Source organism: Callorhinus ursinus, unplaced genomic scaffold (assembly GCF_003265705.2).
Source record: "Callorhinus ursinus isolate GAN/ISIS: 27379988/994484 unplaced genomic scaffold, GSC_fseal_2.0 scaffold7, whole genome shotgun sequence".
NCBI classification, from domain to species: domain Eukaryota; kingdom Metazoa; phylum Chordata; class Mammalia; order Carnivora; family Otariidae; genus Callorhinus; species Callorhinus ursinus.
The window spans coordinates 25526976-25550327 of NW_027397069.1; the positions used below are offsets into that span (position 1 = coordinate 25526976).

General features: G+C 37.2%; 1 protein-coding gene across 11 annotated transcripts in view; it reads left to right on the top strand.

Annotated features, from left to right (window-relative positions):
* MYCBP2 (MYC binding protein 2) overlaps positions 1-23352 on the top strand; it is a 262416-nt gene that overhangs the window by 99203 nt on the left and 139861 nt on the right. For all 11 annotated transcript variants that reach the window (XM_025874720.2, XM_025874721.2, XM_025874722.2 and 8 more), the window contains 7 exons: positions 2418-2535; positions 8157-8361; positions 8963-9116; positions 15771-15943; positions 17017-17142; positions 17234-17361; positions 22804-22895. In XM_025874720.2, the coding sequence (XP_025730505.1) occupies positions 2418-2535; positions 8157-8361; positions 8963-9116; positions 15771-15943; positions 17017-17142; positions 17234-17361; positions 22804-22895 (996 nt within the window). The remainder of the gene's footprint in view (positions 1-2417; positions 2536-8156; positions 8362-8962; positions 9117-15770; positions 15944-17016; positions 17143-17233; positions 17362-22803; positions 22896-23352) is intronic.

Here is a 23352-nt window from a genome sequence, read left to right on the forward strand (position 1 = left end):
TTCAACCAGGGCTTCTATAATGGGCAATCATTGTTCTGCTTTGTGGTTTTGAACTATTTGGTTTAACACTTCTTGAGAATTTGATGAAAGATGGGGTCTGTCTTCAGAACAGTAGATATAAGAATATACACGTAAAGGTTGGCTTACAAATTTAGAAGGTTCACAGATCTGAAGCTCACTCATAGACTTCCTAGAAGCCTTTGAATCTTAGTTAAAAACTCCTGGTCTACGTATTTATTTGTTCCATTCACCACCATCCCTTTTCTGTAATCTTCAGATCCTCTGCTTTACCCATTTCCTCCTTCTATTCCATCACAGCAAAAATAAAAACCATTAGGTGGGAAATTCTTCAACCCACCAACTCTACAAACCTATCTGCATCCATACTACTTCTTTTGCTCCTTTTTCATGTTACTTTGAAAGAGGGACCTGTTCTCATCCATGTTATGAAGCCTACCTACCTTTTCCTTAGGGATCTCGCCCTGTTTCTCTTCTCCTCTCTAAACTGTATCTTTAGCCTTTTTATCTCCACTCATGCTTTTAAACTTATATAAATCTCTATCATCTTAAAAGGAACAAAGCCTCCTTGAGCTTCATTTTCCCTTTAGCTGTTGGTTCTCCTTTATTTTTCTTTTTTGTGTGGAGATTCTTGAAGGGGTTTTGCATAGTCTCTGACCCCACTGTTAACTCTTCATCTGCTAGTTTTGTGCCTGTTTTCCACCAAAGAGACCTTTTTCTTATTAAATCGAGGGGTCATTTGTATGTGTATCTAGAGTATTTAGCATGTACAGTATTTCCCCCTTCTTGAAACCTTCTCTTCTGCTAACTATCTTCATACCACATTTTTCCCAGAGGTCATTCTTCCTCTTTGTTATGTCTGGGATTGCTGTGAGCTCTTCCTCTGTCCATACCTGACGTGTTAGAAGAAACATAATAAAAATTAAGATCTCTTCTTTGCTCTGATTGTCTTCCTAGATCTCATTCATTTTCATGGCTTAAGTGAATGTTACCACCATCTACCTTGTTGCTTAAGCAAAATACCTTCCTGCCCCATATTGGTCACCTGCCAAGTCTAGTCAGTTCTGTTCCTTACAGCTATCAAATTCATTCATTTCTTTGAATTCATACTATTTTTTGTTCAGGTCTTCATCATAACTCCCCAGATTATTGCAAGATTTTCATAACTAGGTTTCCAGGTACTATTCATTGCAGCCTGAATAACCATTAGAAAATATATCTTATGTAATTTTTTAAAAATTTAAATTATGGGGCGCCTGGATGGCTCAGTCGATCTGACTCTTGATTTCACCTCAGGTCATGATCTCAGGGTCATGAGATCAAGCCCTGCGTCAGGCTCCGCACTGAGCATGGAGCCTGCTTAGGATTCTGTCTCCTTCTCCCTTTACCCCTCCTGCCTGCTCGTGCTGTCTCTCTTTCTCTCTAAATAAAAAAAATTAAATTTTAAAAAATTTAAAGTATCTGAATTGTCTCTAAAACAGAGCTCTCCTATTATGTGTCTACTATTTCTACAGTGATTATTCTAATTACAGATAATGATTATTAAAAGTGGTTAATAAATGCTTAATAAAGTCATACAAGGATGGATACAATGAATGTAAGGATGTCCTTTATTGTAATAGTTACCATTTACTCAGTGTTAAATGTGTGCTAGACGTTGATCCAAGCACTTGACATATATGAACTTCTCTATTGTTCATAGGAACCCTACGGGGTAGGTACTGTTTAATGTTATCCTCTATGTTATAGAAGAGAAAACTAAAATACAAGAAGGATGAGTACCTTGCTCACAGTCTTGGTCACTGCTGTTGTGTGGGGAGCCAGGGTTTACACCCAGGCAGTCTAGCTCTAGAGTTTGAGCATCCAGTCACTGCTCTAGTGCCGCTCGCCATACTGTATTCTGATTTCATTAACCACTGTGTTAAAATCTAGAATTATAGCTCAGTTAAAAAGCTAGAAAAAATTATATAGAATTGATTGTTTTGTATAGCTCCTGGATTGAATTCCTGTTAAAGCAGCGTATGATTTTTATTTCATCTAATAAATATTTATAGAGATCTCTAACATGCCATTGCTATAAAAGGTAAATTTTTTTCCTTTTAAAACAAAGGTAGCACCAGTCTTTCAGAAAAAATAAAAATTATGTGTCCGCAAGTAGGGTAGTAAATTCAGGAAATCTTTAATAATCTCTTTAAAGTTAGTGATAATGTCTTTTTCATCTTTGTATATCGGGCACCTAGGATGAAGGCAGGCATATAGTATCTCAATAATATTTACTAAATATACTAGTAGTGCCTTTTATCTCTTCTACTCCTTATTGCAATGTTTATTTATTGCTTTTTATTTCGGTTGAGTCTTGTAAGAAATTGACTTAATTTTTTTTTTTTTTTTTAACCTAGGGGATGTCCCACTCTTGTTCAAGCTTTGCCAGGCCCTAGCACACAAGTAACTGCAGGCAGCAACCACACGGCAGTACTTTTAATGGATGGACAGGTCTTCACATTTGGAAGTTTTTCTGTAAGGAATTTTTTAAGCATTAATAGTATTGCACTGTACCATTGCCTTACAATTTGTCTGTGTCAGCTATTTTTCCTGGTTTCAGTGAAATTCTTGTGTTATAATTATTGCATATGCATATTTCCTATCATCCAGCACGCACAAGACCTGAATGACATTACTGTGAAATAATTATCTTCTCTAGTGTAGTATTAGGATATATTAAATTTAACAGCAGTGTTAAAATTTGACATGCCTATTCCAGGTCAAAATCCTTTAAGCATTCAGTAGAGTTATTCTGTCATTTAAAAACATATTTCCCAAGTAGCTTGCAACGATTCATTTTTAACATATAGAACTGTTTCTAATTTAGAACTTCTTAAAAGCCTGGTTTTCTTATAGATTTGTTTAAAATTATAGTTTCCTTTTTCCTCTCCCTCTCTCCTTGTCTCTGTCTGCTTGCCTGTTTTGTTCTCTTTCTGCCAAAGCTTGAAAAGACTGAAAATGCTCTGAGAATTTTGTATAGTTTGGGCATGGTAGAGATCAAGGAAAAGCCCCATAAGACTGTGCTAATAAGCCTATACCATCTCTGATGTGGGTAACTACTCAGAACTCCATAACCTAAGTCTCTGGGATGTAATTTGCAACTATTGATTTTTTAAAAAATGTAAATGTGAACTTTAAGAAAAAATCTTTTATTTGGAAATGCTTTTAAACCACAGAAAGATTGCAAAAAGTAAGAATAGTACATAGAACACCTATATACTTTTTTTAATTCATTTTATTTTTTTATTGTGTTTATGTTAATCGCCATACATTACATCATTAGTTTTTGATGCAGTGTTCCATGATTCATTGTTTGCGTATAACACCCAGTGCTCCATGCAGAACGTGCCCTCCTTAATACCCATCACCAGGCTAACCCATCCTCCCACCCCCCACTTCTAGAACCCTCAGTTTGTTTTTCAGAGTCCATCGTCTCTCATGGTTCATCTCCCCCTCCGATTTCCCCTCCTTCATTCTTCCCTTCCTGCTATCTTCTTTTTTTTTTAACATATAATGTATTATTTGTTTCAGAGGTACAGGTCTGTGATTCAACAGTCTTGCACAATTCACAGTGCTCGCCATAGCACATACCCTCCCCAAAGTCTATCACCCAGCCACCCCATCCCTCCCACCCCCCACCTATATACTCTTGAACCAGCTTCACCTGTTGGTAACATTTTGATTTGCTTTATCACTTGCACATGCGTGCTCTTCTTCTCTCTTAAGCACTGTGTGTGTGTGTGTGTGTGTGTGTGTGTGTGTGTAAAGCATATTTTTTCCTGAATCCTTTAAGAATAACTTTGCATATATCATGATCCTTTATTCCTGAATACTTCAGTTTATATTTTTTTGATTGATCCAATAATTATTTTTTGGCATTTTTTGTCTCCTCCAATCTAAGATCAGGTATTGCATCTGATTGTCATGTCTCTTTAGTCTCCTTTAATCTGTACCATTTCCACACCTTTTCTTTGTCTATTATGATGACATTGACATTTTTGAAGAGTATGGTACTTTGGGTTTTTTTAAATAAAATGGTCCTCATTTTTGTTTCTCTGATATTTCCTCATGTTTAGATTTAGGTTGTATATTTGAGGCCAAAATACTATGTAAGTGATGTTGTGTTCTCCTCAGGCATCACATCTGAAGGCACAAAATGCCCACCTGGAAAATGTCTGATTTTTCTACTGCATAATTAGTATTTTTTCTCTTGAAACTAATAAGCAGTTTATGGGTTGACTCTTTTAATAAGACAGTTTTAAGGTACCTGCTTCTGATACAGTTTCCCCCTAGATTTAGGTTCCCATTCTTGCCTAAACCAGTCTTTACTATTAACGACTGCAAAATGATGATTTTCTAACTCCAGCACCCCCTCACATTTAACAGTTGGCCCCTTGCATTTTATTGTAAGCAGGAGCCCTTCTTTTTCATTTGGTTTGTTTGGTACAGACCCATGTATTTTTATTTTCCTCATTACTGTCCATAATTATTTGGGTGTGTAGATTGTCTCAGATTTCATGGATCAGAGTCCCTTTGAGCTGGCTCCTGTGTTCTTATGACATGCCCCTTCATTTTGGGGGTACTTCCTTACTTCCTGGCATAACAAGTTGTTCCAGGCTTCTCTGTGTCAGTCCTAGAATCAGCCGTTTCTCCAAGAACACGGGTTCTTTTTAGTGGGGAATAGTTTTAGACACTGATGGAGCACTAAGCGTGTTCATTGCAGTGGGGTGTCTCTGTATCCGCAGTACACAGATGTATGCATACCTGTACGTATTTTAGAAATCGTAAGCCCACACCAGTACCTCTACTTCCAGTCTGTCCCCACAGGGGTCTTTCTTACCTTGACCCATTCCATGTTTGTTTCCTTTCTTCCACAATAAGAATTCTGGCTTCCAACAATATGAGTACATTTATTTCTCATTCACTCAGTCCTGAAATATGGGTAAAATAGTTTTATATTTGCTTTTCCCACACCACTATGAAAACAAACTCACTAAAAGGAGTTCAGGATTTGTCTGTCACTCTCACCTGTGTTCTTCCCCACAGCTGACGGCATATAGTCAGATACTGTGTTCATAAGTTACTTGGGTGCTCTCCCCCACCCCATTTCAGTGGAATTATGTTACTCCTTTGGAATAGAATTAGATTCATCTGTTTCAGTTTGCCTTTTTTTAATTAAAAAAAACTTTAGTTAATAGTCATAAGAATAGGTACAAATAACAGATTCTTCGTGAAGAACAGCTACAGCCAGTGATCACCCTTCTCCCCCTTGTCCCTGAAAACAAGCCCTTTTACAGGTCTGTTTGTCTCACCCTGTCCTGGGTCAGGGGGTCGTCTCTGTAAAGTGAGTAAGATCTAATGTCAGGGGTTGAGGGAGAGAGATGCCCTTTTGGCACGGAGATTACTTCGGCCTGGAACAATGAATGAGCCTCCCTAGGGTTGCCACAGGGAGGGCAGATTCAGAGGACTGTTACACAGTGGTGTTCCTCTTCTCCCTGTGGTGACAGACTTCCTAGCCATTCCGGGGAAGGCACTGGTTAAAATGCTGACGCCTGGCATGTCGTGTCCTCTTTGAGCTCTCAGACTTCTAAGGAAAGGGGCTTCTGGTCCAGTGCACTGTTTCAGTTTGCTTTTAGTTCTAGGATCCCTCCTTTCGTGCCCTGAGATATAATTTTATTTCTTTGAATATGTAGAACATTAATATGTTTCCAAAAGTTAAAGTTACACAAAAATAGTGTACTCAGTCAGGTGTCATCTCCTCCCATATCCCCTTTACTCCATGCTTGTAAGTAATGAACTTCGTTGTTTTCCAGTTTATCCTTCCTGTGTGTGTTGTATAGATGTACACACATACAATTATTTCCCTTTATTTTTCAAAAGGTAGCATTTTATATATGCTCTTCTGCATTTTGCCCTTATCACTTTACTGTATCTCCTAGAAATCATTCTGTGAGAGTTCGTAGAGATCTTCCTTACTCTTTTTTTTATATCTGCATAGTACCCTTGTGCATATATACTATAGGTTATTTAGTTTCTTATGCGTGGACATAGTTTCCAATATTTTGCAAGTACTTTACAATATTTTGCAATGAAAGCAGTAAATACTGTTAGAGGTGTACCTTTGAGGTAAATTTCTAGAAGTAAGATGTCTGGGTTGAAGGTTAGTGCCTATGCAGTTTTGTGGGATATTAACAATTCCCTTTATTTTTGCATTCTCACCAGCAGTGGTTGAAAATGCCTGTTTCTCCACAGCCTTGTCAACAGAACATGCTGTCATACCTTTTAATTTGTGTCAGTCTCATGGGTGAGCAATGGTCCTGCACACTTTGAAGCCTTTTTCCTGTAGCTGGTGCTATGAACCTTCATTTCATATTTTGACATTAAGGGTTAGATTTTCTCCTTGGGAGACGATTTTACCAGTGCTTTTTCTAAGTCCTCCGTACTCCACTGTTCTCCTTCCTAAGCCACCCTTTTGCGCTCTTCCCTCCCTCTAGCTTGCAGTGGCAGGTCCAGGGTGAAGACTGTCGGAGTTTGGTTTCTTCCTCTGCTTACAGGTGACTTAAAGGTCATCGGATCTGCTGTTTCCTAAACTGCTGAAGGCTTGAGTCATGTGTGGTTTTCTTTGCCCTATGTGTTGGTTTTATGTTGTTTTGGGGAAGAATGTGAATGGTAATATTTGAAATCAGACAACCATTTTTGTCCTCTACCCGCAGAAGTCCTAGTTGTGAACTTCTGTGAATTTAACTATGGCTTATGTATAACTACATTCTGAATCCCATGGTGCTGTCCAGTCATCTGTTGTATTTTTGTACTGCTTTTCTGTACATTAGTTGGTTGATAGGGAACAGATATTTATTTCAGTAGACAGTGACAAATAGACTTATTTTTCTTCTAAAAGCATAATATATCCTTGAATATGACATACTTTGCTCACTGTTCACATTTTTTATGCCTTTTTTTTTTTTTTGGTCAAAAAATAAAGATAGACATTGAAAGAAGCTGAGAATTAACATATTAACATCGAAATTTTGGGTTTCTTCTCTGTGTGGTTGCCACATTTTTCCTCCCTGGTTCAGCCCAGTGCTTAAAGCTCTGTGCTTTTGCAGTCACTTTGTGGCTGTATTTTCTTGCTGTGGTATTGAAGGAGTGATAGAATGCCTTAGAGACCCAATAGTTGGGTGAGAATTAACCAGGCTATTTGCAGTGCTCCAGTGTTCTTCAGGTTTTTTGCTAATGATTTCTCATTCCTAGGACTTGCAGATGACCCTGGATGCCATGAGACAGCATTTTCCACCCTCCAGAGGGCTTTTGGAAGGGGAGTGCTTTGGTGGGAGGGCAAGCTCCTGAACCAGGGGTGGATGTATGTTTGCCCATCTACCATCAGCCTTTTTTTATAGCTACTACTAGCTTAGTAATGAGAGACTTGCTGTTGTTTTTTAAATTAAACTCTTACCTAACCTACTACCTATAGACAGCCATAGTTTTTAAGTGAGTTAACAATTATTTGCTTAAGATACCATACCTTACCATTGGTTATGCTGTTTATCTTGAAACATAAATAACTTAGTAACACATGATCATGTGTAAAAAATGTAATTTTCTAATTGTATTCACAGTTGTAGTATGCATTATTTTGGCCTTTACCCAGATATTTTCAGACTGTGTGATTTTAGTAGTGACTTTCTATCATCTTAAGTACTATCAACTTAAAATATCAAAGTGATTTTTTTAAATGAACAATTTGTAATACTAATTTTTTAACATTGTGTATTTATCATACTTTTAAATGTAGGTGAAGACAGTATTTCAGGGCGATTTCTTGGATGGAAAAATTTTTCAGCTTTATTGTTATTTTTAATAATATACTTGGTGGTTTATTAGGAAGAGCGTTCCTAAGAATAATAGAAATTATTTTATTCCTTTACAAATTTTGGTCTAAATGTCACATGAATTTGTTAATAAAAAAAAAAGTACTAACAGTTGATAAAGAATAATTTCTCATAGAGCTGTTTTTGTCTCCTGTCTTCTTAACTTTATAAAAAATTATTGATTGTTTATCTAGTAATGTTGTTACTATGGTTTATTTAATCTTTTAGAAAGGACAACTGGGTAGACCGATTTTGGATGTGCCATATTGGAATGCAAAACCAGCTCCCATGCCTAACATTGGATCAAAGTATGGAAGAAAGGCTACCTGGATAGGTGCAAGTGGGGACCAGACCTTCTTACGCATTGATGAAGCACTTATTAATTCTCACGTGCTGGCAACATCAGAAATTTTTGCCAGTAAACACATAATAGGTAATACCCCCAAACAAACAAATGTTCTTCCCAAAATCTTTGTTGTGATTGACAGTAAATGGTTCATCTTTACCTATCATGAGATAGATAATCTTAGAGCTTTTTGTTTTCTTTCTATTTGAAGAAATTTAAAAGAAGCTTCTAAATGTCTGTGTTTATGTGAGTATTTATAAGCTAGAGAGTGGTGGAAACATGAGCCAAATTGTAGTAGGATAAAACCTGCATTGGAAGGAGGAATTTTTCTGTATTGGTTCTTGTTAAATAAGTGGTAGAAATTAATTTTTGTGAAAGGTAAGTCAAACTTTGAAGTTCTATCTATAGGTATCAATCTATACTTGTGTCTGTGGTATCATAAATAATTATATGCTGGAGTGATAGAGTATGGAAATTAAGAGCTTGTGTTGTGGATTTAGACAGCCTGAGGTTTTGGGACTAATTCTATTACTTAAAAGTTTTTAATTAATCTATCGAAGTCTCAGTTTCTTCATCTGTAAAATGGATGTAATAATAATACTTCCCTTATAAATAATCCTTATCTTCTAAGCTGAGGCATTATAAAAAGATAATGCATTTTTAAGATGGATAAATATCTTTCCCCAAGGCTTGGTACCTGCTTCTATATCAGAACCTCCTCCATTTAAATGCCTTCTGATAAATAAAGTGGATGGGAGTTGTAAAACTTTTAATGACTCTGAACAAGAGGACCTGCAAGGATTTGGTGTGTGTCTTGATCCTGTGTATGATGTCATTTGGAGGTAAGCTCTGTTTATAAAATGGAGTAGTAAATAAGTTCTGATCAAATTATACTCTTGTGGTGATACAAAATTCATGTATAAGGCAGACCTTTTATACATGAGAACTCTCTTTTTTAACTGTGCTTCCCAGGACCTTTGCAGTGTAGTGCAATGGTTAAAAGCATGTGTTCTGAGCCAGGCTGCCTCGGATTATCCCAGATCCACAGTATGCTTTCTGTGTCACCTTGGAATGGTTACTTTGACTCTGTGTGCTTTATTTCTCTCATTTATAAATTTGGGGTAATAATAGTACCTACCTCATAAATTGTTATGAAGAGTGAAGAATTTAGAGCAGAGGTACACGGTAGGTGCTGCTGGGGGCACCTGGGTGGCTCAGTCGTTAAGCGCCTACCTTTGGCTCAGGTCATGATCCCAGGGTCCTGGGATTGAGCCCCGGGAGCCTGCTTCTCCTTCTCCCACTCCCCCTGCTTGTGTTCCCTCTCTCGCTGTCTCTCCCTGTCAAATAAATAAATAAAATCTTAAAAAAAAAAAAAAGAACTGTTTGCTGCTCTCATTATATTAAGCAGTTTTACTTTCATGAGTTGTTAATTATTTTTTTTATTATTTTTTTTTAACAAAATACCCTCAAAGAGGGTATATTGTGGTTCTTTTTCTTCTTTTTAAGATTTTATTTATTTATTTGACACAGAGAGAGAGAGAGAGAGAGACAGTGAGAGAGAGAGATGACAAGCAGGGGGAGCCGCAGGCAGAGAGAGAGGGAGAAGCAGGCTCCCCACAGAGCAAGGAGCCCAGTGCGGGGCTCGATCCCAGGACTCGAATCTTGACCTGGGCTGAAGGCAGCGGCTTAACCAACTGAGCCACCCAGGCACCCCAAGTTGTTAATTATTTTTGATCTGTCAGCAATCCTGTCTGAATTGTATAGAACTCATTCTGTTTTCTTGTTTCCATATATTGAATTATTACCAAATGTGTAGAAGAAATTGTGCCAAAGACAATATAGAATAATTAAGATAAATGCCCTTTATGAATATACGTATATTGGTAGAGAAATGTAGAAATGTGTAAGATTGCCAAACTCTAGAAACTATAAAAATGTAGAGAATGGATACAGGTACACTAGAGCCTCAGATTATATTGTATTTGCTTAAAATTTATTATGGTGCTTTGTATACATAATGAGTAAAGAAAATTGTTGTCCTCAGCATTTCTAGCTTTGAATACTAGTAGGAGGTGTCCCCTGCATCACCAGATTGACTCATCACAGGACTTACCTTTTTCTTTTTTTTTCTTTTCACCTCTTGTATTGTTTATTTGGCCAACCTCAGTGGACAGGAATTAGATAAATTGAAAGGTTTAACGGGCACCAATGAGGAAAGGGAAAAGACTTTTTTGTCTTCTTCCTCTGCCCATGACTACTTTCATTTCTGTCAGCCAGCCAGGTCTTAAGAAGCCATGTTTTCTATCAGTCCTAAGGCTACATTCAGAGTGAAGGAATTACAGTGCTTCCAGGTTGCTGACCAGCCTACTGTCTTAGTTGGGCATTTTGTGAGAAGGCCTGGAAGCCAGAATTGATTGAGTTTTCAGTCAATTTCAATTTCCCTAGCAGCATTACGTAGGATAGATTAGGTAACGAGAGACTAGAGGTGAGTAGTCTTACAGTAATTCTTATGAAGACATGAGGTACTAAGAACCAAAATTGGAGTGGTCACAGTGGGAGAGCATGGAGGAGATAGGAAGGCACAAAGATAGACTAGTCATTAGTTATTTACTGATTACAAGTCTGTATACAAGAGACTTAGTTACCAAAGAGCAAGCTCTGGTTTGGACTTAGGTTTAAGTTGATGTTTTATTTCCTATAATCGTTATATGTTTTATCTTCAAATGAAAGAAATTTACATTAACAAAATAAAAATCAACAGTGGAGACTTTATGGATACAGTCACTAAATTAGAAATGCACTCTTTAAATCAGTTACTAGCAGAACTGGATTCTGACAGTATAACTAGAGCTATTTCCCTGGAGTCTTAACAGAACTCCAGAACTCGGAGGTGTAGTGTGCAGTTAGTTGAGCCTTGCCTTTTTCACATACGGTGATAGCAGTAGGAGAGATGATCTCAAATGCCTTGCCAGGTCCTTGAGTACTTACTCCCTTGTTCCAAAACAGAGATTAAAAGATGAAGGGCAGCAGTCTCCTCAAATGTTTCACTAAACAGCTGGAAGGTGTTTTCTTGTAATCAGGATCAGAGTTTTATGCCATTATCCTGACTTCTGGCTGTTTTATGTCCTTTGTATTTTTAGTAGGTACTAATATTTTACAGCCCTCATAGATGCTGCAGATTCAGTAGTAGCTCACTTTGACTTTCCTTCTGGGTGGAGTCGGCTTCCTTTTGTATTCTTAACACCTAACTTTTCCTGAGTAATTAGAAACTTAGCATCTGTAAAAAGCAGATAAATGTTAAGAATAGCAATTTTATTTCCCACTTCAAAATTTATACATAAATATGTGTTGTTACTTTTTTAACAGCAAAGCAAAACTTGAATTTTGTGGTCCTTCTTCAGATGTTTTTCTTCACCCATAAAAATCCTGTTAACCTTATTTATGGGTCACAGGTATTAAGTTTGGTTTATATTGTTTTGACACTTTTTTAAAGTGCATGTGTTTTTTTAGTACATATAAGAATATATTCATTTTAATAGGAAGGGGTTTTTTTGCTAAATGACAAAGCAAAAAGTAGATCTTCCCAAGTCAGTATAGTAAGAACTGCTTTGTTAATTAAAACTGTATAGAATTCTGTAGTCTGGTTAAACTAAAATATACTTAACTATTTCCCTATTGATGAACATTTTAGATTACTTTTTAATGTTTCGGTATTACCTATATTGCCAGAGTGAACACACAAACACACGTGTGTATACACACACACAGTTTGTACTCATGGGAGTGTAGTTCAAAGGACTGGTCTGGGCTGGGATATATATTTGATAATTTTTAGTTTATAGGTGTATCTAAAGCTGCGGTATTGAACGAGATCACCCAGACAGGGAATGTAGGTTGAGGAGAACTACAAAATTTAGAAGTTAGGTGAGATGGGAGGAACTAGTCAGGAGAATAGAAGGAGCAGCTTATGAACTATGGGAAAAAGCAAGAGGGTGTGCTGACATAGAAGTTAAAAGGGGAGTGTTCAATGATGTTGGATACTGCTGAGGGCTTAACTAAGTAGATGACAAAAAATTCCATTAGGTTTAGCTACTTAGAAGTTATTTGCAACTTTGAGAATGATTTAATGGAAGTGTTAGATGTACAAACTAGATTGGTGTGGTTTGAAGAGTGAATGGGGATTTCCGCTTCTGGCAATTTGGTAAACTAAATACTTTGACAGGGGCCCTATGCTTTAAAAAAAAAAAAAAGTTTATACATTGGCTTGGCACTCAGCCAAGATGTCGCTAATATACTGCCCCTGTCTTCCACCCCCCATCTCAAAGAAAGAAAGCCAGCATAAAAGTAAAAATCATACCTGATGAGGTGACCCTTGAGAAGTAAGCAATCAGCACTCTAAACTCGGGATTTTGCTGAGGGCAAATGCTGATAAGCAGTGCTGCAATTTGGAAAACGAGTGTTGGGCCAGCTGCAAGGTGAGGGAGATGGAAGCTGATCCTGAAACTCTGTTAAGCTTCTGGCCTTGGAATGATGCTAAACTGGGATTAAATAGGTAATACCCCTGTGTCTCCGGCAGAAGGCAGGTGTACATCGTCTTTAGAGAAAACCCCTCCTCCGTTTAGGCCCATAGGTTTTTAGTGAGTTAAGATTCCATCAAATATGAGCACAAAGTCTAAGATTGCTTAACATATAAATTATATCACTGTTAGTGAAATTCAGCTACAGACAAGCAACAAGATCGGTTTCATCTCAGAATTAGCAGAAACAATATAAATTATGTATGTATGAAATGTTTAAAAAATAAAAGGTGAAATTGAGGAAGCAAAAGAAACTCATAATATGAGACTCAAAATGATGAGCCATATTTGAAAAACAACCAAGCAAAACTTTTATAAATGAAGAATAGTTATTTACACAAATGCATGAGTAGACCAGATTTGAAGAGTTGAGAGGAAATTACACAAAATGCCACAGAGACAAGAATATAAAAAATATGAAAGAGATTTGAAGAATATAATGAAAAGATCTAATAGACATCCACCTTCTTGGATGGAGGAAATTTTAGAGATTAAAGAAAATAGAGGAGAAACAATACTTGAGGAGATAATGCCTAAGAATTTTCCAGAACCAAAAATAAAAAGATTTAAATTCACAAATATTAGAAATTATGTGTTTCCATTATTTGCAATCAGGAGAATTATAGTGAAATTACAGAACACTAAAGCCCAAGAGAAAAATCTTAAAAGCAACCAGAGAGAAATAAATAATAACACACAAAAAAAACCCAATTAGATTAAATTAAAAAGCAATAGTACAGTTATATTAATGCTACTGACTATAGCACATACTTTAATAGAATTTATTCTGTGCCAAGTATTATTTTTGTTTAAAATAAAAAAATTTTAAATAACTTTTTAATTTTAATTGTGCTAAAAAACATAAAATGTAACCATTTCTAAGTGTACAATTCAGCAGTGTTAAGTATACTCACATTGTTGTATAGTAGACCTCCAGAAGTATTTTCATCTTGCAAAACTGAAACTCTGTACCAAAGAACAACTCCCCATTTCTCCCTCCCTCCAGCTCATAGCAGCCACCATTCTACTGTCTATGAATTTGACTACTTTTGATATATAAGTGCAATCATACAGTACTTGTCTTTTTTGTGACTAGCTTATTTCATTTAGCATCATGTCCTCAAGATTCATTCACATTGCAGCCTGTGACAGAATTCTTTGCTTTTTAAGGCTGAATAACATTCCATGTTTCTACCGTACTTTATTTATCCACTCATCCATCCATGGATGCTTAAGTTGCTTCCACCTCTTGGCTATTGTGGATAATGCTGCTATGATTGTGAGTGTGCAAATATCACTTCAAGATTCTCCTTTCAGGGGCGCCTGGGTGGCTCAGTCATTAAGTGTCTGCCTTCAGCTCAGGTCATGATCCCACGGTCCTGGGATCGAGCCCCACATCAGGTTCCCTGCTCAGTGGGAAGCCTGCTTCTCCCTCTCCCACTCTCCCTGCTTGTGTTCCCTCTCTCGCTGTCTCTCTCTGTCAAAATAAATAAATAAAATCTTTAAAAAAAAAAAGAAAGATTCTCCTTTCAGTTCTTTTGGATATATACCAAAGATTTGGATTTAAGTGGCTCTTATATTTAGTAAATTTGGATCATCAAGCACCATTGATTGAGAAGACCATCCTTAATAAATGAATCTGAATGTTAGCTGTATCTGACACAAATAAGATTTTCAAAATAATCATTGTTTTCTGTGTAGACATACCAGTTAATGAAAAAATGAGGATTTTTTTCTTCCTTCCTGTCTAATCTCATACTTAGGCTTTAGGAGCTGTGTATAAAATTATCCATAGCAGTACTTTTTTTGTAATGGAAAATAGAGTGGTTTTGATTTTTTTGCTATCAGTAATAGAATGGACAAATAGTTGTAATGTAGTCACATGAGCTGTTTTTATTTTACAACAAGAATAAATGAACTTACAGTCATACACCACTGTAAAAATACATTGTTAAGAATATTTTGTTGTTTGAAGAAAGCTAACCACAGAAGAATACATGGTGTATCCTGTTCATATACAATTCAAAATGTGAAATTTAAGTAACATACAATTTTGATATAAACATGAAAAATCATAAAAGCAAGAGAATGATAAACTTTTAAAATTCCAGGTAATTGCTACTTTTGAAGGAAAGGGGAAGAAAATAGGTAGGGAAGGTGAGTGGGTAGGGAAGGAGAGCCAGGGTACTTAAAAGATAATGGTAATATTCTTTTTACTAGTGCACATTATACCATTATTCTTCATACCTCATTTTGAAAATATTTTGTTACTATTCTTTTGTATGTACTCTGTAGTTGATAAAAACAACTTTTCCAAGAAGAATTCATTGCAAAAAAAAAAAAAAAGTAAAGAAGTAGAGGTAGCTTTTTGAGAATTATTTATGGAAGAGATAAGAGAAATGAGGTAATGGTTGAAGGGTATTGTGGGTCCCTTATGGGTTACTGTTTATGAGTGTTTGAATATCTACGTACCCTTTACTTGTGCTTCCTTTCTGAAAACCGCATTCCAGGACTTTTGCCCATTTTTGATACTGGATTGATTGTCTCTTACTGGTTTGCAGGAGCTCTTAAATATTGTGGATACTGTTGTTTTGTCTCATGTATGTGTCACCTATTTTCTTTCAACTTGCCCTTTGTCTTTAAACTTATTTATGGAGTTTTTGTTGTACAGAAACTTCATATATGGATGCATCATGTTTTCTGTGGCTCTGTTACTCGTAACGTTTCGTGATCTGTAGAACTGTTTCATTCAAATTACTTCACTTCTAGTGACAAATAATTTTATTTATATATTTAACTCCGAGAATATAATGAACTACATTTTGTCCTCTTTAAGCTGACTTATATTTTCTTTGTATCAATTGTACTTTAGAAATTTAGAAACTGTATGTTGAAGTGCTGTGATTATCTTTCTTGAAGGTTTCGACCAAATACTAGAGAACTGTGGTGTTACAATGCAGTGGTTGCTGATGCCAGACTTCCTTCTTCAGCAGACATGCAATCCAGATGTAGTATTCTCAGTCCTGAACTTGCCTTACCAGCAGGATCAAGGGCTCTCACCACCCGATCTCATGCAGCTTTGCACATTCTAGGTAGGCTTGCTCTTTTGATGATCAGCTAATTTTCATTAATATGTGCTGAGAACTTTTTTTAGAGAATATTTAGGTTTGTGTTTCATTTTCTCTTGTGTGTTAAACAACAACATGCTAGGTGCAATATAAGTTAAACCCTCTAACTTTTAAGAGGTTTGTCCATCCCACAAACACCAATATATCAGACTTTAACCAACACAATTCATATATGCCCAAATATAAAGCATTCCTGAATATAATTCTAGCAGGCAGATTTTTCTTAATAATGTTTTTGTTCAGCGTAAATATATAAACTTTAGAGATGCAGTTGTAATATTTAAATGTGTAATTATAATTTACATACATTATTTTAAAATAACAAGTTATGTAAAATATATTTATGTAATTATGAATTTTATACATATTACTTCTGTCTCTTATATAACACAGTTTTCCACAGCACATCACTTCTATTTAATTTATAATACAGCATTTTTTCAGAATATATATATATTCTGTTTGTAGAAATTTTACACCAGTCCACGTAATTACTTATTTTATTGCTTTTAAAAAGGATTCTTAAAAAAACTCATTCATTCTTATTAAAATTTGCAGTTGTGAAATCATGTTCCTAAGTATAATTACTAGATCATACATATAATTCCTTGCTTCTTTTTTCTCAAATTTTATCTGGTAATCATTGTAAACATCCAAAACTCGCATTGATTAAGGTTCTCTCAGGCTGCTATGTCTTCCTCATATAGAACTTTAAGAATCTAGAAGTAACTCAGGGTTTCATAAAAGGAAGAACCCCATAAAGGCTCAAAGATTGAGGGATTCCAACTTTTCAAAGATAAAGGTTTTTGCAAAACATTGGCATATAGAATGTATTTAAATATGATAATTACCCAAACAGAGGGGAATTCGTATTGGTTGTAGGTGTTCTTTCGTGAAACATTGTTTAAAGCTTGGAATACATTTATTGGCACACTCAGAGTTTATTATTTTAATTTATCCCCTACAGCATCTCATACCATCAATATAATGGGAAATTTTAATTTCAAGGAGTTGAATTTTTGTTTGTTTGTTTTTAGGTTGCCTTGATACCTTAGCAGCTATGCAGGATTTAAAAATGGGTGTTGCAAGTACAGAGGAGGAGACTCAAGCAGTAATGAAGGTTTATTCCAAAGAAGATTATAGTGTAGTAAACAGGTTTGAAAGTATGTATATTTATGTCTAGGAAATATTGTCGTATAAGTGAAATATATATATATATATTTTACAACATAAATTATTATTTGTATCTTTTAGGTCATGGAGGGGGCTGGGGTTACTCTGCTCATTCAGTAGAAGCTATACGTTTTAGTGCTGACACTGATATTTTACTTGGTGGCCTTGGTTTGTTTGGAGGTAGAGGAGAATATACTGCTAAAATTAAGGTAAGCAGTTTGTTGACACTGTTGCCCTTTTTTGTTTGAAGATGTTGGTTTTGACTTAGTTTATGATTTTATGTATATAATGTATAATAAAAAAGGACTTGAGGAAACACTGCTAAAATGTAATGCAATAATACTAAATCATTGACTCATTAGAAAATCAAAAGTCAAGATGGGAGGAAATGAATAGAAAATTATTTCTTAATAATTTTAGGCTGAAAAAGACTAGTCCATCTCAATCCTTTATGCTGAGCTTCCTAGTGGTCTAGGAATAGCAGGACATTTTGATATGCCTCCTTTCTGTTAGCCACTTTAATGATGGAGGCACAGCTGTTTTGATGCAGGGACATTTTGATGTAGCTTTAAAAGTTTTTAGCATTTTTGATGCCAAATACTGTGTAAACAGACATGATCACCCTAAGACGCGGACCAGGGATGAAGTGAGAGATAGAATATGGGGTTATGGATTTCATCGGGTAGACAAAATAAAAATAATCAGAAGTCCTGAGTTTATTATACCTGTTCATCTGAGAAAGGGTCTGCAGTTATTCCAAGCAAAGGATGTGCTAATTCTTTGAAAATTCACTAATAGCTTAAATGTTCCACTTCTCAAATTAATCTGATTTTACCTTTAAGTAAAAGAGAGGGGCACCTCTCTGGCTCAGTCGGTTAAATGTCTCTCTGACTCTTGGTTTTGGCTCAGGTCATGATCTCAGGGTCCTGAGATCGAGCCCCAAATTCGGCTCCGCACTGGGGATGGAGCCTGCTTAAGATTCTCTCTCTCCCACTCCCTCTGCCCCAACCTCCCCCACCCTGCTCACACGTGTAAGCTCATGCTCTCTCTCTCTCTCCAAAAAAAAATTAAAAATAAAAATAATTTTAAATAAGGTAAGAGAGAAAACTATAGTTTGTGCCTTAATTTCAGTAGCAGGCTTCATTAAAAATTCTAATTAAATGCTATCTGTTGGGGCTCCTGGGTGGCTCAGTCGTTAAGCGTCTGCCTTTGACTCAGGTCATGATCCCAGGGTCCTGGGGTCGAGCCCCACATAGGACTCCCTGCTCTGCGGGAAGCCTGCTTCTCCCTCTCCCACTCCCCCTGCTTGTGTTCCCTCTCTCGCTGTGTCTCTCTCTGTTAAATAAATAAATAAAATCTTTAAAAAAAATTAAGAAATAAAAATAAATAAATGCTATCTGTTGAGGAGATCTTTTCTTACTTCTCTCAGTTGTATCTAAAACATATTAATATGTTAAAACTCCCTTACTGTGATGATTTTTGAGGACACTTCCCATAGAGGCCCAACCAGAACCGACAAACTTTTAAAAAATACATGCTTCTAGGTACATATATAGAAAGAAAGAGAGAGAGAGAGAAAGGAAGGAAGGGAAAGAAAGAAAAAGGAATATAAAACAGTTTTGGTTTTTGGCTTATTTCAGAGCAACTGCTTTCAAAGGGTTACTTGAAGATGTCTTGATTTGAAGTCAAGATAGAGAAGCAAACTCAATGATACAGTGCTAGTTGGCAATGTCTAGTAAGTTTATCGAGAAGATACATTTTTTTTTTCTGTTCCTGAAAGGTTTTTTGTTTTGTTTGATAATATTGAATACCATAGTGGCCCTTATCTCCCATAGTTGTGGTATAGAAGTATATAGGCCTTCCATAATGCTGTTTTTAAATTAGGTGTCATTTTTTTTTCCCCCAAGTCTCAAATCCTCTTTTATTCCTTCCATTCCCTGAAAGTGAACTTGCCTTTGAAATTCAGTTATTGGGGCACCTGGGTGGCTCAGTTGGTTCAATGTCTGCCTTGGGCTCAAGTTATGATCTCAGGGTCCTGGGATCGAGCCCTGCATTGGGCTCCTTGCTCAGCTGGAAGCCTGCTCTCCCCCAGCTCATGCACCCTCTCTCGCAAAAAATAAATAAAGTCTTTAAAAAAAAGATTCAGTTATTAATGAGTAGACGAAGGTTTTCCAACAGAAGTCTTTTTTTTTCTTGCCTCCATTCACCTCTTTCAGGTATACGTTTTTTTTTCTGGCAGTAAATCTCTTTTTTGGTTGTTTTGTTTTCATATCTCTGGTTGTTTCTTCTCTTTTGTAGATTTGTCCTCTTCTACCGGGCCACTAAGTGTTGGAGTTCTTCTAGGCCCAGCCCTAGCCCCTATTTCTTCACTCTGTATTTTCTCCTAAACATTCTCTTCTAAGCCTAAAGTTTAAATAGCTGTCAGCATACCATAATGCCCAAATTTAGATCTCCAGCTCAGACTTCTTCTTTGACCCATTTCCATGTAAGTACTTTAAAAGCATGACAGTTGTTGGTCTTTATATTGCGACTGAATTCATGCTCTTTGCCCAGGATGTGGCTCTCTTCCAGCGGTTCGTCTCTTGAATAGTACCATCCACCATCTGCTTGTTACCCTAAGGCAGAGACCTAGACATCCTTCTGATTGGGGAGGTCCCCTTCCATCTCCTTCCTCCTGCTGGGAGACTCTTCCACTACTAACTACTCTGGGCAAAGGTACTTGTGGACTTGTCTTGGACTAGCCACCTAGCTGGACTCTGGACATATTCTTAACTTTCTGTACTTTCTATTTCCATTCTCTCTCTTCCCGTTCCTTCTTGAACCTATTCTAATCAGGTTTTTGCCCCACCCACTCTACCAAAACTGCTCTTGTCAAGGATGTGAGTGATTTGTGATTGCTGAAGCCAGTGGTCAAGTCTCAGTCCTCATCTTCTTTAACCAGTCAACCTAATTTAATCCTGTCAGCCCCTTCTTTTATATTCTGTCTTCACTTGGCTCCCACAATGCCACACTTGGTTTTCCTTCTGTCTCACGGTCTGCTCTTCTAGGTCTCAGGCTGCTTAACTCGTCATCTTCCGACCTCTACGTGTTAGAGTGCCAGAATTCAGTCTTGGACACTTTTTAAATCTACTCATCCCCATAGAGATCCAGCCTTATGGCTTTAAGTGTCTTTCCTCTTATTATTAAACGTCCAAAATCATCTATACAGCTGCCTACTTCACTTCTCCACTTGGATAACTAATAGGCATTTCGGATATAACATCTTCAACACTAGGCTTCTGATCCTCTCTCTACACCTGCTGTTGTCATATTTTCTCCATCCCAGCAAACTTACCTAGAATACAGTTAACTTTAATCTTCCAGCTGCTTAGGCCAGAAATCTTGGAGTCATCATTGCCTTCCCTCTGTCACACCCCACAGCCCCTTCAGCAGCAAACACTGTTGGCTACCCTCTGAAAATAAATCCAGGGTCTAACCACTTCTAAAAACTATCCCTAGTACCCAGTCATTCTCAACCACAGCCATTCTCACCTGGATTATGACAGTAGCCTCCCAGCTTGTATCCTGCTTCTGTCCTTGTTCCCTTGGGTCTATTCTCAGTACAGCAGAGAGATTTTTTTAATATGTACACCAGACTCTGCCACTCCTCCCTGTTCAGATTCCTGCAGTGTCTTCGTACATTAGATTAAAAGCCACAGGCCTTTAGAAGAGCCCACAAAACACCATAAAACTGAGTGCCATTATCATTCTGACCTTAGGTTATACTAGCTGCCTCACTCTAATCCAGCCACACTGGCCTGCCGTTGTTCCTTAGACAAACCAGGCGTAGTCAGACCTCAGGACCTTTGCATTGGCTACTCCCTCTGACTACAGCTCTTTACTTCAATACCTCTGTGATCACTTCCTCATTATCTTCAGGTCTTGAATCTATGGTGAACCTATTTAAAACTAAATCTTCTCCCTCACCCTCAAACTTCTTTCCAGTAGCCCCCATTTTTTTGTTTGCATTGTTCATACCTGTATGCCAAGTGTCTAGAATTGTGCCTGGTACACAGTATGTGTTGAGAAGTATTTGTTGAACATAAGCAGGGGATCCTGTATGTCATGCTACAAAGAAGGAAATGAGAAACCATTGAAGAATTTTAAATTAAAGAAGTATTCTAATCAGATATTCATTTTAAAAGGAGTACTAGGGGTCAGCTTTGTGGAGCATGGGCCAGAGCAAAGAGAGAATGGAGATAAGAAGACTGATGCGTTCTAGCTAAGCTAACAGTGAGCATGCTTGAACTGACAAGCTTTGGTACCAGCAGTAGAATAGACGTAGTGATGGCAGAAGAATACGGAAAAAAGGATTATTACAGGTTTTTTATCTGAGTGAGTAGGTGACTGATAGTGCCATTAATCAGAACAGGGAAAGCAGGGGAGAGGGGAGTGAGTCCCTTTAGAGCTAGTGAGATCCAGCTGGTGGTGGGCGGTGGGTGGGGGGGGGGGGTGCAGTGACTTTTGAGAACGAGATCTGAGCTGGAGACAGGTTTTTAAATCACTAGCATATAATTGAAAAAATGAGACATCTAGCATGGTAATTGTCCAGTAAGTTTTAACGCTCCCTTCTCTTCGTCCTTAGTGTTTTATCTGCCTTTTTTGTAGTTCACCTGTTATAATTCTCCAGAGAAATAAGGGTTTTTTAATGTATTGGTCCATTTTTAAAGAAAAAAGAGCTCTTCCTGATAATTCTCCTTTATTTTCACTTAATTTCATTACTTTTTGTCTTTTTTTTTTTTTTTTAGATTTTTTATTTATTTATTTGAGAGCGAGAGAGAGAAACAGCATGAGAGGGGAAAGGGTCAGAGGGAGAAGCAGACTCCCCGCTGAGCCGGGAGCCCGATGTGGGACTCGATCTCGGGACTCCGGGATCACGACCTGAGCCAAAGGCAGTCGCTTAACCAACTGAGCCACCCAGGCGCCCATCACTTTTTGTCTTTGATATCTTCTGTCTTATCCTTATCCCACACTGTCTGGTCCTCCCCTTATTTTATAACCATTTTCTTTCATACCTTCATCTCTTCTGTTCCCATGCTGTATTACCTTGAACTGCTTTTTGTTACCTGGGTTTTTAAGGATCCTTACCTCCTGTTATTCCTCTGTCCCTCCATAGCTAACACTTGTAGCCTTTCTTTCTGGGTATTTTTCTAAGTGTTCCATAAGTATTCACATAATTCTCACAATTACTACAAAGTAGGCACTGTTAGCATCCATCTTCCTTTTATGGATGAGGAAACTGGATACCAGATCTCACAGATTGTAAGTGTTGAAGCACACTTCTTCCTCATTTGAAAGCTCACTTAGATAAAATGCATTGATTGAGTTCTCTCACCTCCTTCACATGTTTATATTTGGTACAGAACAGCTTGGAGCATTTGCTCTAAATAGATGAATATATAAATAAGGAAAACTGAGATTAATATAGACCATAAGTTTCTTAATTCAAATATGTAGGTTTGTGTATTTAACATTAAAAAAGCAGGCATTCTGATTTTTACATTCTGCAGTGTCCAGCGCATTATTGGAAACACCCAGAATGATAAACATATTATTCAGCAGGTTTGCATGACTGAGTGACTGGACACAATGTGTTTTTCTCCTTTCCCTAGCTGTTCGAGTTGGGTCCTGATGGAGGAGATCATGAAACCGACGGAGACCTTCTTGCAGAGACTGACGTGTTGGCGTATGACTGTGCTGCTAGGTAAAGATGCCCTCCTTACTCAGTCTCAGCCTCACCTACGCTCACAGACGGGCTGTGAGCAATTCATTGTAACTGAAGAAACGTATGATTGCTCTTTTAAATAATCTGTGGTCAGATGCTTGAGGACTTAAGTTGTGTATTACGTAAGGTACGGGTTGCACTTAACAGGGCTGCACTAAAACTAATAGTATTTTCCATATTTGTATTTTATAAGACAGACAAATTGTTTCTCCAGTGCAGATAACATGAAAATATACATATATTTTGCATACTTTTGTTTTCATGCATCACTTAGCACCTACTATGCTAGCTTTCTAAATGATGTCCTACAGTCATTTACTACCTGTAGCAGTGTATCTACAGTACCAAACAGTCAGAGGGCCATAATTCAGATCACTTGTGTGCCCTGACACCATGCCCGTAGTATGTGCTTGGTTATAACACACGGGGACGTGGC